The sequence below is a fragment of the Leucopleurus acutus genome (assembly GCF_964270905.1).
Source record: "Leucopleurus acutus genome assembly, chromosome: 3".
Lineage (NCBI taxonomy): Eukaryota > Metazoa > Chordata > Mammalia > Artiodactyla > Delphinidae > Leucopleurus > Leucopleurus acutus.
The window spans coordinates 84,589,325-84,601,801 of NC_139145.1; the positions used below are offsets into that span (position 1 = coordinate 84,589,325).

The 12,477-nt window shown below is 39.2% G+C and overlaps 1 protein-coding gene across 1 annotated transcript in view; it reads right to left on the bottom strand.

The window, feature by feature from the left end:
- REEP5 (receptor accessory protein 5) overlaps positions 1 to 12,477 on the bottom strand; it is a 45,343-nt gene that overhangs the window by 6,368 nt on the left and 26,498 nt on the right. The window contains exons 3-4 of the mRNA XM_082837003.1: positions 11,057 to 11,195; positions 896 to 1,064 (exon numbers count right to left, since the gene is read on the bottom strand). Of these exons, the coding sequence (XP_082693129.1) occupies positions 896 to 1,064; positions 11,057 to 11,195 (308 nt within the window). The remainder of the gene's footprint in view (positions 1 to 895; positions 1,065 to 11,056; positions 11,196 to 12,477) is intronic.

A 12,477-nucleotide genomic window follows, 5' to 3' on the forward strand; every position in this document is an offset into this window, starting at 1 on the left:
TAAAAGCCTAAAGCCCTTACAGCAGCCTGGAGGGTACTATATGATCTGTCCTCTTCCAGCTCCACTCCCCAGCCTCTCTGACCTTGTCTCCTTCAACTCTCCCTCTAGGTCACCCCCTGCCAATCGTACTCTGCCCGCTCCCGGCTTTTGCACATGCCGTTTCTTCTATCTGCAGCTTTCTTCCCCACGGTTCCTACCCTTAACACTTTCAACTTGGACTCAGTACAGCCTTCTTTGTGAGGATTTGCTACATCACTCTATTTAAAATTGTAAGCTTCCCTTCAGCCCCTGGCACTCTCTATCTTTCTATCTGCTTAATCTTTCTCTGTATCATCTGCTAAGTATGCCATATAACTTGCTTTTCAATGGTATTGTCTCTCTCTTTCTCTCAACAAGATTGTAACCTTCATGAGTTCACTATGGTCCATTGGTCTGTCTGGTTCCCTGGTTCATGCCCAGTGCTATGAACATGCTTGGCACATATCAAGCACCTCAACAAATAAGTATTTGAATGAAAGGATCAAGAGAGCTGAGAGAGAGGGCATTCTCTTGGCCCTCTAACAAAAGCGGTGTGAACAGCATATTAAGCAGTTCAACCTGAAATGAAATAAAGAGATGGCACTTGTGTATAAATACAGATGACTCTCTGAAATCTCTACCCACCAAAGGAAAGTCATTTTTCCTAAAGTGCTGACCGAATGATGTGTTTTATGTGACATGGCAGAATGTCGGGAAAAGTAAAGGCAACAGGCAAAGTCTTGGGAAAGAAATCCCGGACTAGCCCTGGCACACGGCTGAGGAAAGGTTATAGGACACAAAGTGAGGAAGCTTGTTACGTGGGCTCAGTATATCCCATGTCCTCTCACACGCTGAATCAGCTGTCCCCGAGCCATACCTTCTTTAGAGATGGCATCTGCAGTCTCTTTGGCTTTGTCCTTCAAGTCATTCACCATGTTGTCTACCTGCGACTCGTGCTTCAGGAATAAAGGACGGATGATGCGCGTGTAGAGCAGGTCCGCTCCGTTGGCCGGGCTGGGAGCCATGCACCACAACAGGAAGCCACACTGCACAGAGGAGAGGCAGCATGGTGACAGAGGGCAGCGGCATCTGACAACACACGCTGCCACCACTACTCTGGGGATGGCACTGCCTCTGCTATTTGCCCCAACAGCATTTCCAGTGTTTCCTGCAGGATACAGGTGCACTTTTCTTAGATGGAAAAAACATGACAAATAATGACCTAGTAAGGAAAAGCTGAGACTGACAAAGAAAGGCAAAACACACCAAGTCCAGCAGCTTAACTTCCTTCCTAACTTGGACCACTTTTTAGTTGACAGTTACAAGAGACTTTTATTAATTATAACTCTTAATCAATTAAAAAATAGTATTTATCTGTGTGTGGAAACCCTGTCCACGTAGGTGTCTATGAGGCTTGTTCTCAACAGGCTTACCTCAGTAAGTTTGTCACCTTTATTCATCCTGTTATAGAAAAAAATATCCTGGCCATTCTTGAATTCTTCCCTTAGTGGGATCTCAGTTTTGGGTAGATCTTAGCCTTCAAGGAATCTTTACAGTCAGCTGTTCATCACCTTTCACCTTGAATGTAGATATTATCCCTAACTCTTTCTTTATGGCTCTACTTTGCTATTGAGATGAAAAATTGACAAGAGTTCTACCCTAAAAACTTACACAACAAGAATTGTCACACTATGTTTACTTTGAAAAACCTTTACTGTTTATTCAAATGATAAACAACTCAGCACTTTAAGTTGTCCAAGCAATTTATTCCTCTATCATATAATGAATGAGCAAAAAAGGGAACATTCAGAATGATATGCTCATTTCCCTAGAATGTTTGATAAACAGCATACTGTGTTCTTTCAGCTTAAAAGCTTATGACTATATTGTATTCCACACAGCATAGGTGACTCTATAAAAAACAGGAGTCATTTCTTGAGATGCCAATTCTGTAGTTTTTACTTCTCCTCCTTAAAGTAAAATCCTTTCAACTTCTTATGCCATATATATATTTAATTCTACAGTCCTTTTACTCCAAACCAAAGAATGTATTCAAATAATCAAGAAGCTACGTTCCTTTCTAACATGGTCTTTTAAGTTTGCTCTAGAGATGCAAACCTGCTAAGGGGCTACTACTAATGACAGAGAGCTTGAGTTAAAATGCACACATTTGCGCCCAAAGCTCACCCCAGCAGTACCACGTTGGCTCTGAGAAATTTCCATTACACTTTGAACTTCTATGACACTCAAAATACAAAACTAAATGCAGGTTCTAAACAGATTAGGGTCGGGGGGCGAGCTTTCAAAAGACAGGGGTTACCAGACTGGATTTTAAAAAAACAAACTATGGCTATATGCTTCTGATAAGAAACACACCAGAGATAAAACCAATTAGGAACACTGAAAATAAGGAGATGAAAAAAGATGTATCTGACAAATACCAACTCTCAAATTAGCTCACATATTATAGTAATATTAATAGTACGTAAACATAAGGCAAAAATAAGTAAACAGTGATAAAGAAGGAAAGCAGTTTGTCACGAACAATTTGCCTGAAGCTATATATCTTTGAAATACATAAATATATATAGCATTGTATTTTTTATATTTACAATTATATAAATTTTAATTTTTATAATTATGTAGTTTATAATTATATATCACTTCCAAATATAGCTTTGAAATGTATAAACTTGAAAGTCAGAATTATATAGATAAATGGACAAAATCCACAATCGATTTTTAACATTTCCATCAGAAATTGATATATCAAAAAACTAGAAATCAGTAAGAATACAAAGCAAAATACACAGAATTTAAAATCTTGATCTAAAGATACACACAGATCTCTCCACCCAACAAACTGGGGACTAAGAGAATTGTATACTACAGTATATAGAGGTAAGAGAACTGGGCTCAGAAAAACTGGTTCCAATCTTCTTACTAGCTGGGAAAACCTTGTGCAAGTTACTTAATTGCTTAAGTCTGTTTTGACTCTATAAAAAAATATATATATATTAAAAGAAATTTTAAAAAATCTACCTCATACAGATTTTGTAAGAAAATAAGAAACACTTTGAGCATCTAGCATAGTAAGGCTCTGTCCCTCTCCCAAGAATACTGCGTCTTCTACCAATATCCGTGAAACAGTAACAAGCTACCTCATTAGAGCTTTAAACCAGGTAAAATCAAATCCCAGGACCAACATACACCCTTTTTAAACAATTATTTTGTTCTTACCTCTCCTTTTACTACCTGAAATGAAATTCAAAGTCATGACATACTTACATACACAATTACAAAAAAAAAAAAAAAAAAGTTTTCTAACTGGAATATAAAGAAAAAAAAAGTGAAAGTAATTTATAAAAAAAACAATGTATTTTAAAGTGTAAATATTCAAGCCAAACTGTATTAGAAAACAATATAAAATAATAAGTAGAATCAGTGACTATTAACAGCTACAGACAAAATTTTCTCTATGTATTCCCAAAAGGTTGCCTGCTTTCCATATCAGAGAATTCAGCCAAATGCAATTCACTGCCACAATCTCCAAGTTATGATACCAAGCCAGCCCTCTCTTCACCTCTCCCACCCCTTACGTGCGACAGACTCCAAAACTCATTTACTGAAAATGGGATGTTCAGAGTTAGGAAAGCAAAGGATGGGAAAGCTGGCAGTAGGCAGGGGAAGGGCAAAGATTCAGACTGGCCATCTCGTAGTCTCACTACAGCTGTGTGTGCAACCACCCAAAACTCCAGTGAGCCCGCACAGACACACAGTGGCAAGTAAGACCTTCTGTTACAGGTCCAAGCTCTTAAATGAAGCCAGTTCCTTGAAATATCCTCAGTCTTTAGTGTGTGTGTGTAGCTCCACGTTTACTTTTAGTTTTCCCAGTGACTCTGCTCCAGCACACACTGGGCTTGGCCAGCCATCCTTGTGAAGATGTGCCAGAGAAACCTGGTTTTCTGAACTACACATTTGCATTAACCCAAAGTATGGAACTAAGTGTGACTGCAGTTTTCACTGGCTTTAGCTTTAATGTCCTCTGCTTACAGCCAGGTTATTAACAGGCAGACCCTAGAGACCATCTCTCTAGTTGACATTTCCCTGTGGTTTTTAGTATCCAAACATTCATGTTTTCCATCATTTGTTGTTGTTGTTGTTGCTGTTTTTTCTGGCCACACACACAGCATGCGGGATCTTAGTTCCCCAACCAGGGATGGAACCCGCACCCCCTGCAGTGGAAGCGCAGAGTCTTAACCACTGGACCACCAGGGAAATCCCTCCATCAGTTGCTTATATAGGTAACGCTAATACACACACACACACCTAAAACTTAATAAAACAATTTAGACAAGATGATATACAGGAAAAGGAAAAGTTACATTCTTGACAGAACATCGGAATTCTGTGTGGACATTGTGAAGAGAATGCAGTGTCCAAGGGGATGTGCCATGTACTACTTACTGCAAACAAAGCAATAGCTTCCCACCAACTATATTAACTATTTGGAGCGCAGGAACTATTTGGATTTAGTTTTTAGCATCTAACATCCAATATATTTGTTATTTATACAGGGGCATCTTGCTGTATTAATATTTAGGAAATTGGCATGGAGTTTTAAATTGACATGTAATACATTTTAATTTTTATTATTTAAAATTGTAAGAAATAGTCTCCTGGCTGGTATTCCTACGTAGAATATCTAATTGTCGGGAATGGATTATTGATGTAGACACACATGCCCATAGGCCTCAAGGTGAAGTAGAAATGACTCACTGGGTTAAGAATCAGGAGAGTTGGTATCTGTTCTATGACTTTAGGTAAATCAAACAACCTCTCTAAGAGTCGATTTTCTCTTCTGCAGGATTTTTAGGAAAGTCACAAATTTAAAAACGTACAAGATAGTAGTAGTATTACCAAGTCCTACAGTTCTTACTGTTGTTGAAAAATCTCTGAAATATTACCTGCCTATGCAGATAACAGCCCTTCAGCAACCCAGAAAAGCTGATTCATTCACCTTTTCAGGATGAATTAAGCATGGCTACCAGACAGGACCAGAGCCAAGAGTCTACATTTCTGTACCTCTGCAGTGTGATTAACTTTATAGGCTATTCTCCAGGCTGTTTAGTTAGTTCTTTCTGGTACCCTCTAGCTATCGTCTTGAGACAATAAAATAATTACTGCTCTTTACCCACATCGTGAGCATTTTCCAGTTCTCATATGAAGTAACTTTCTTGTATTAAAAATAAAGTTAATTACTATTCAACTCTCAAGGTGATATTCAGCCACCAGCTTTTAAAACTCCCTTTTCTTAATCTATGTAACTACTCTACAGCCGAGGAATACCCTGAGCTACACAGATCTGGCCATCCTCTTAATCAAGCTGCCCTCTAAGTGCCAGCTGACGAAACTTCCAACGGCAAACACAAGCCCACTCAGACAGAGTTCAGACAGAGTCCGGCCATGCCCTTTCAACTCAACTCTTGGCACTATTAGCAATGACACACTAAATCCTTAAATTACAAATTACAACAGGCCAGATAATTCTGTCTATGATTCTAATGCTGTCACTATTCAATTTTCCCCTAGAAGAGGTATTTCCAAGGTAGGGATATATTTAATATGCACGGTTTGGGACTAGCCTGGTGAGAACTGAGAGTTAATGCCAGAAAAAATGTATTTCAACACTGACTTCCTGGTATGCTGCAATCACTTGATCAAAAACAGAAGCCTTGGGAAGCCTTTGCAACACAGCCACGAGAATAGTAATGAGCTAAAGTTAAAACAGACTGCTCAGCATGCACAAATGAAAGGTAAAAACGAACATGTGAAGGGGAAGATTTTTCTATCTTTTTTGCCTCCTACAAAGTTAAGAAGAGAAATGTTATGCTCTTTGTCAATGGGTGAAACGATACAGGTGACGGTCTGGATCAGGACTTAAACTTGCCAAAACTTATTCAACCTTTATTTTAAAAATAAATCTAGAAGATGATTCAAATGAGAGTAAAGATGAGGTACAAAGATACTCATTGTAGCATTAGTTAAAATAGCAAGATAAATATCCTAAATGTCTATTAACTGGGGAATGAATACATTATCACCTATAATGGATTAGACATTTATGTCAAAGAATATTGAATGAGAAAATACTCATAATATTGTGTTAATTGAAAAAAAGTGAGTTATAGAATCATATCATATATATCATTGGTCCCCAACCTTTTTGCTACCAGGGACCAGTTTCGTGGAAGACGACAATTTTTCCGCGGGGGGCGGGAGGTGTGGTTCAGGTGATAACGCAAGCGATGGGGAGCGGCAGATGAAGCTTCACTCGCTCGCCCGCCACTCACCTCCTGCTCTGTGGCCTGGTTCCCAACAGGCCACGGACTGGTGCTGGTCCGTGGCCTGGGGGTTGGGGACCCCTGATATATATGGTTTCAACCATACATATATGGTTAAGACAATAACAATTGTCTTACATCAAGCAATTTATCTGCACATTAAAAAAGAAAAGGAAGACTACCCTAAGATGATACCAGTGGTAGTCTTCCAAATACTATTTTCTTCCCTATCTAAAACATGCCCCAACACACATGCACACACACACAACACAAATGCAAACAGTATGACAGCAGGGATTTTGTTTTATTCACCAAAATCCCCTGACCTAGAACAGATTCTGGCACATAGAGGTTCTAAATAAATATCTGCTGAATAAAGAAATACACTACTTTCACAATCGGAGAAAAAATTTATTTTTAAATAAATACATTTATTTTTAAACCTTCCTGTTCAAAGATGGACCTCAGAGCAAAGCTCTGAACAGGCAGGATCCACTTTTTCTAGCTCAATACATTGAACAGTATCTTCTCGACTAACCCTTGATGCCTAATCATTGGTTCCTCTTGTATTCCTGCAATCTTATAGGCTGCTTTAGAAAAATGGGGGGAAAAGGCCAACAATACTAATTCTGCAAAAGATAAAATAGTAAACATGGCCTTAGTTGCAGGTCTCCTTTTCATCCTCCCACACAATCACCTTGTGATTGTAGCAATGGCACAGATAAGATTTATGCTAGTCCTTAAAATGGGATATTCTCCTACACACTCTGCAATTCAGAGACCTTTTCTCAGTCAGTTCACTGAAGCCACTCAGAGTATGCCACTAATGCAGGAAGAAAGCATTTTTATTGACAGCATAATCAATTTTCAATCATCTCAAGTATATTATCTATTTGGAACATATGCGGTAAATTCACTCTCTCATTCTGGACGCCGTGACATCAAACAGCTGGACACTCACTACTAATGGATGTGCATTTGTTTTACCGTTAGGGAGGAAAATTTGTTGCAAAGCAATTTTTGTAATGTACTTCAAAATCAAATATAAATGACTTGGTGATTATCTTTTATTTTGGATACTTTCTACCTCAAGGGGCCTCCATTAGCAGAGGCGATCAGGAGCAGGCTGAAGTCGGGCTTGTGTTCCGGAAGCCTGAGGTCAGATACTGGTGTGAGTGGTTCTGCTGACGGGATACTGTTCAGGGCAAGCAGTGGGGCCCAAGGCAAAAGCCCAGTTTCCTTCTGTTAGAGACCACAATGTGATGTCACTGCCATCAGATGGATCTTATTAAGGGGTTCACAAATATTTTAAGTTTAAAATATGGACATTCAAATTAAAGATTATAAAATTATTTTTATAAATGCTAAATATCTTTGGATAACAAAAACACACGAAAAATCCAGCAATCTCTGGAATATTAAATCTTCCCACAGACCAACTTTTTTCCCATTTGTTTTGAAGGAAAAATTTTCTGCTGTGTTACAGGCGTTCTGTGGTAACAGCATTCAAAATTAAGAGAATATCCATGTTTTCATTTAAACTTTTAAACTATTTAGCTTTTTTTTACCATAAGTGGTTTCATACTGTAATATTCTATAATTTTTTATAATTAATGAATTATGCAAAATTTCTATATCTACAAATGGATCATTTCATTTCATTTAACTGTATGGATGTACTATTAATTCATTTAACCAGTTACCAGTTGACGGACCCTGCAGGTTTTTTTTTTTTAATAATTTTTATTTATAACCAAAAATGCTGCAGTAAATGTCCTTATGCAGCTCTCTTATTCGTGGTGAATACTTCCTAGGATGGATGCTTAGAACTGCTAGAGTATCATTTTTCATTTTGACAAGAAACTGTCAAAGCCTCCTTTAAAAAGGCTATTCCAATTTATAGCGTTACCACCACACATCCATTTCCCAATATATTCACCAATACCAGATATCCTCAACCTTTTAAATACCTGCCAATGTAATGAGCAAAATATAGTATTTCACTATTTTAACTCACATTTCCCAGATCACTGACTACTCATATTTTCTTCTCTTTTGTGAAATGTCTATTTATAACCTTTGTTCATTTTTCTCCTTTTCTTCTTACTTGTAAATGTTTTTATATATTCTGGATATTAATTCCTTATCTGGTGTAAGTGTTCTAAATACATCCTCCTAGTCTGTCATGATTTCATCTTTGCTTATACTGCCCACTGTCATATAGAAATTTCTGTCTTGTTTCTGTACCTCCAAGTTAAAAAACATTCTCCTATACTTTTTCTAAAACAGAGTTTTTGGCATGGAAGTCCTGCCTTGTGAGGCACTAAGGAGAACAGCTAGGGACTAAGTAGCCAGGGCAGTTCCTCCTCAAGCCCTCCTGCTCCAACCTCTAGAGCTATGAATTCCAACTTAGGAGCACCTGCTTCTAGTGCTGCTGGGGGAGCAAAGGGTGACACCTGCACCTGAAGAGCTGTTTAGTGGGGGAAGGGAATCAACTGTGGCTCTTCTGCTGCCTGGGGGTCCCCACCCTAGGACTCACACACCCCTACCCTGAGCTTATGGACTAGCATGGATCACGGTGTGGCCTCCTCCATTCTAACACCCGATGGAACAGCTGATACTCCTGGAGGAGAAGGAACTTACAGGCCAAAATAACAAGGTATTTGAAAAGTACAACCAGTTCAAAACAGCGACAGCACAATCAACTACAGATTCTATCAGCAGCAGAAATTTTAGAAGTGAATGACCAAGAATTTAAAAACAGCTATACTAAAAGAAATACAGCGATATGAAAGAAGAACAAGAAAACATAGGGAAGAGCCAAGCAAAACTACTAGGTATGAAGAATATAACTGAAATAACACAATGTATGGCATAAACAGCAGAATGGAACAAAACTGAAAATTGGAAGATAGGATTGAGAAAATCTCCCAGAAAGAAGGAAAATACAAATAAATATGTTTGAAAAATAGGTAAGGCCAGAGGAAAAGAAAAAATATATCCATAATTAGCAAGAATTAAAAATCAAGGTAATATCAACGTAGTGGCGGCTGTGGGGAAGGAGACCAAAGGATGACAGAGCTTCCGCTATCTAATTTCCTGTAACTACATTTCCTCAGATAGAAAATTTTAAAAGCAAGTAAATAGAAATGTAGACATTAGGACAAATTAAAATAACAAGGACACTCAAAATAGGCCTAAATATAGAAATAAGGAAACAATTATTGATTCCGGGGAAACTAAGAAACTGCAGCAACACTGCATGTACATTATATATATACTATATGGCCCAACTAAACAGTGCTTAACAAGTCATAATAATAAAAGTGGTGAAGCCCTATCTAACCAAAATTATCCCTGAGGAAGATGAGGACATCTTTTATTACTATCAAGCCTGCATGTGTGGCAGGGAGGAAGGAGGAAAGAAAGCCAAATCCTTATCTTCTGGTGGGAATCAAGGGCTAATGTGTAGGGACTTCCCTTGGTGGTCCAGTGGTTAAAACTCTGTGTTCCCAATGCAGGGGGCCCAGGTTCTATCCCTTGTCAGGGAACTAGATCCCGCAGATATGCCGCAACTAAGACCTGGCGCAACCAAATAAATAAATGAATGAAAGAGCTAACGTGTAGAACATAAAAATTAAAAGGTAACTAAACAAGGATATTATTTAGAAACAGAGGTAAATGACAAAATAATCTGTCATAAATGAAGGGACAGCGGTTGCTTTTAAGGAAAGGCAATATAAGGGGCAGGAGTGTAGATCATCAAAACTCTTCCAGAGCTATTTGAGTCTTTAAACTATGTCATGTGTAACCCTTACTAAAGCAAATACTTAAGCGTATGAGGGAAAAGAAGAGGACCCAGAATTCATAAGAGCTGGACTCACCACCCTCGGCAGCTTGGGAAGTCTGGGTCGGTGAACCTGAGGAACTATTTACATCCTATGCAACTAACTGGAAGCAAGCCTCTTCCATGGAAGACACCTGAGGAATCAACTGAAGACAGTCTGTCCCATTTAGAGAAAAAGAACCAACCACTCTATCAAAAGGTGCAAACTTTTCATTGTCATGTGCCTTGGAGGCCAAGGCTGGAGGTGATACAGGTGCCATTAGGGACGAGTTCAACGTCCTACTCCCTTTCCTCACACAGTAATAGCCGAGGAGAGTTCTCTGGCAAACAACGCTTGGCAGGGCTGATCCCAGACTACTGCACCTGCCAGAGTTATTAAAATGACTTCCTCAGAGAGCCCGTTTCACGTCTGCTTTTTCCAAACCGATTAAGAAATAAGTATTTTTTTTCCAGAAATAATGACTCCAGCACACCACTGTGAGTAACTGATGACTTGGTAAAATTTGCAATGTTGACGCATCAAACACAGACAACAGAGCATGAAGAGAGGATCTTGGCAAAGAGCAATGCTTGTGCTAGTTCACAGTATTTCCATCTTTTATTATTCTCAAACACATTGTAAAGACACAATTGCTTTGGCTGTTTCCAAGATAATATAAAAATAAGTTAGACATGTTGAATCCTGTCTTCCTGTTTATTAATCTAAGGCAGAGCCACAGATGTCCAACATTCAAGCATCTGTTCCTATTCCTTGTATAGAGGTCCTGAGATGGAGTTTATTTCAGGGGTAGGGAGCAAAGCAAAAACACAGATGGAAGAAAATGGCAGTTCAGGAAAGCCAACGTACCTTCAGCATGTAGTAGAAGGGGAACCATGACAGGAAGAGGTCAGAGAAGAATTCGGCAATGCTGAACACACCATACACTACCCAGTAGGTCAGCCACTGAGTATCATCTTCTTTGTTTGGACTCTCTATCGCTTTAATTCTGAAAGGCAATACAAAAGCAAGTGTATCATGTAGTAAGATCTCAATGAGACATTTTCAAACATACTTTCACAGCTGCCCTCCAACACCAACTGAGAAACTCAGGCAAATGTATGCATCATGTCACTAGATGCAAAAGTACAACATGAAAACAGGCAGCAATGTAGAGATGTCAGGACAAGCCATTATAACTACCTGTTACCAGTTCTCTGGTTACCAGAGAAACCAGCACCAGTTGTCCCCTGGATCTCTACTCTGCTTGAGTCTCCACCAAGGCTCCAGGAAATACCACCAATGACTGGGAACTAGAGTAATCCCCACTCTCAAGTGGGGTCCTGCCACTAGGGATATATCAATAATTCACTCATGTAACTCAGTTCTTATGCACTTTTTTTTTTTTTTTTTTTTGCGGAGCAAAGGCTCTGGACGCGCAGGCTCAGTGGCCATGGCTCACGGGCCCAGCCGCTCCGCAGCATGTGGGATCCTCCCGGACCGGGGCACGAACCTGCGTCCCCTGCATCGGCAGGCGGACTCTCAACCACTGCGCCACCAGGGAAGCCCTCTTATGCACTTTTAATAACTGAAGTACATCATGGTGAGGAGGCATTCCATAAAAGACCTTCTGGAACATAGTTTAGGCACTGTCCGAAGTTCACAACACACTTCATTACAAAGAGGTGAAAACAAACATCATGGTGTCCATTTGGTTTCGACTGACATTATGTGATCCTCAGGCTGTGACCTTTCCTCCTCTTATCAGTTAATATGACTTTCTCAGTATCAACTACTGCTTAAACAAAATTTACTCTGTAAATGAATAGAACTAAATTTAAAATAACCTTCTTTTACTTCTGAATCACAGGAATTTCTTCCAGTCCTGGGAATCCTTTCATTCTAAACCTCAATTCCATAATCTTTTATCCTATCCTGACACATGCCTGGAAACTTAATTGTAACTGAGCTGGACTACAACAGTAAACTAGAAGAAACCTGAATCTCGTTTAGCCTATGCGATGGGTTAACTATTAAAAATACATTGGCTACTTGGTAACACGGGTTCACCAAAGAGACAGGCTGATGAATCATGCTGAGTCATCCCCTAAGAAAGCCTCTGAATTAATTGGAAGTAGCTGTGGGTGTAGGTGTGAGTGCCTGCATGAGTGTTTTAAGAAGATGACTGAGCAGGGAAAAGTTATAGCTGAATGAGATGACTGCTAATGAGGAAAAGGAGAGGAGCGAGTGATTAAATGAATGCTGCTTTGAACGTCAAGAATAAACACAGA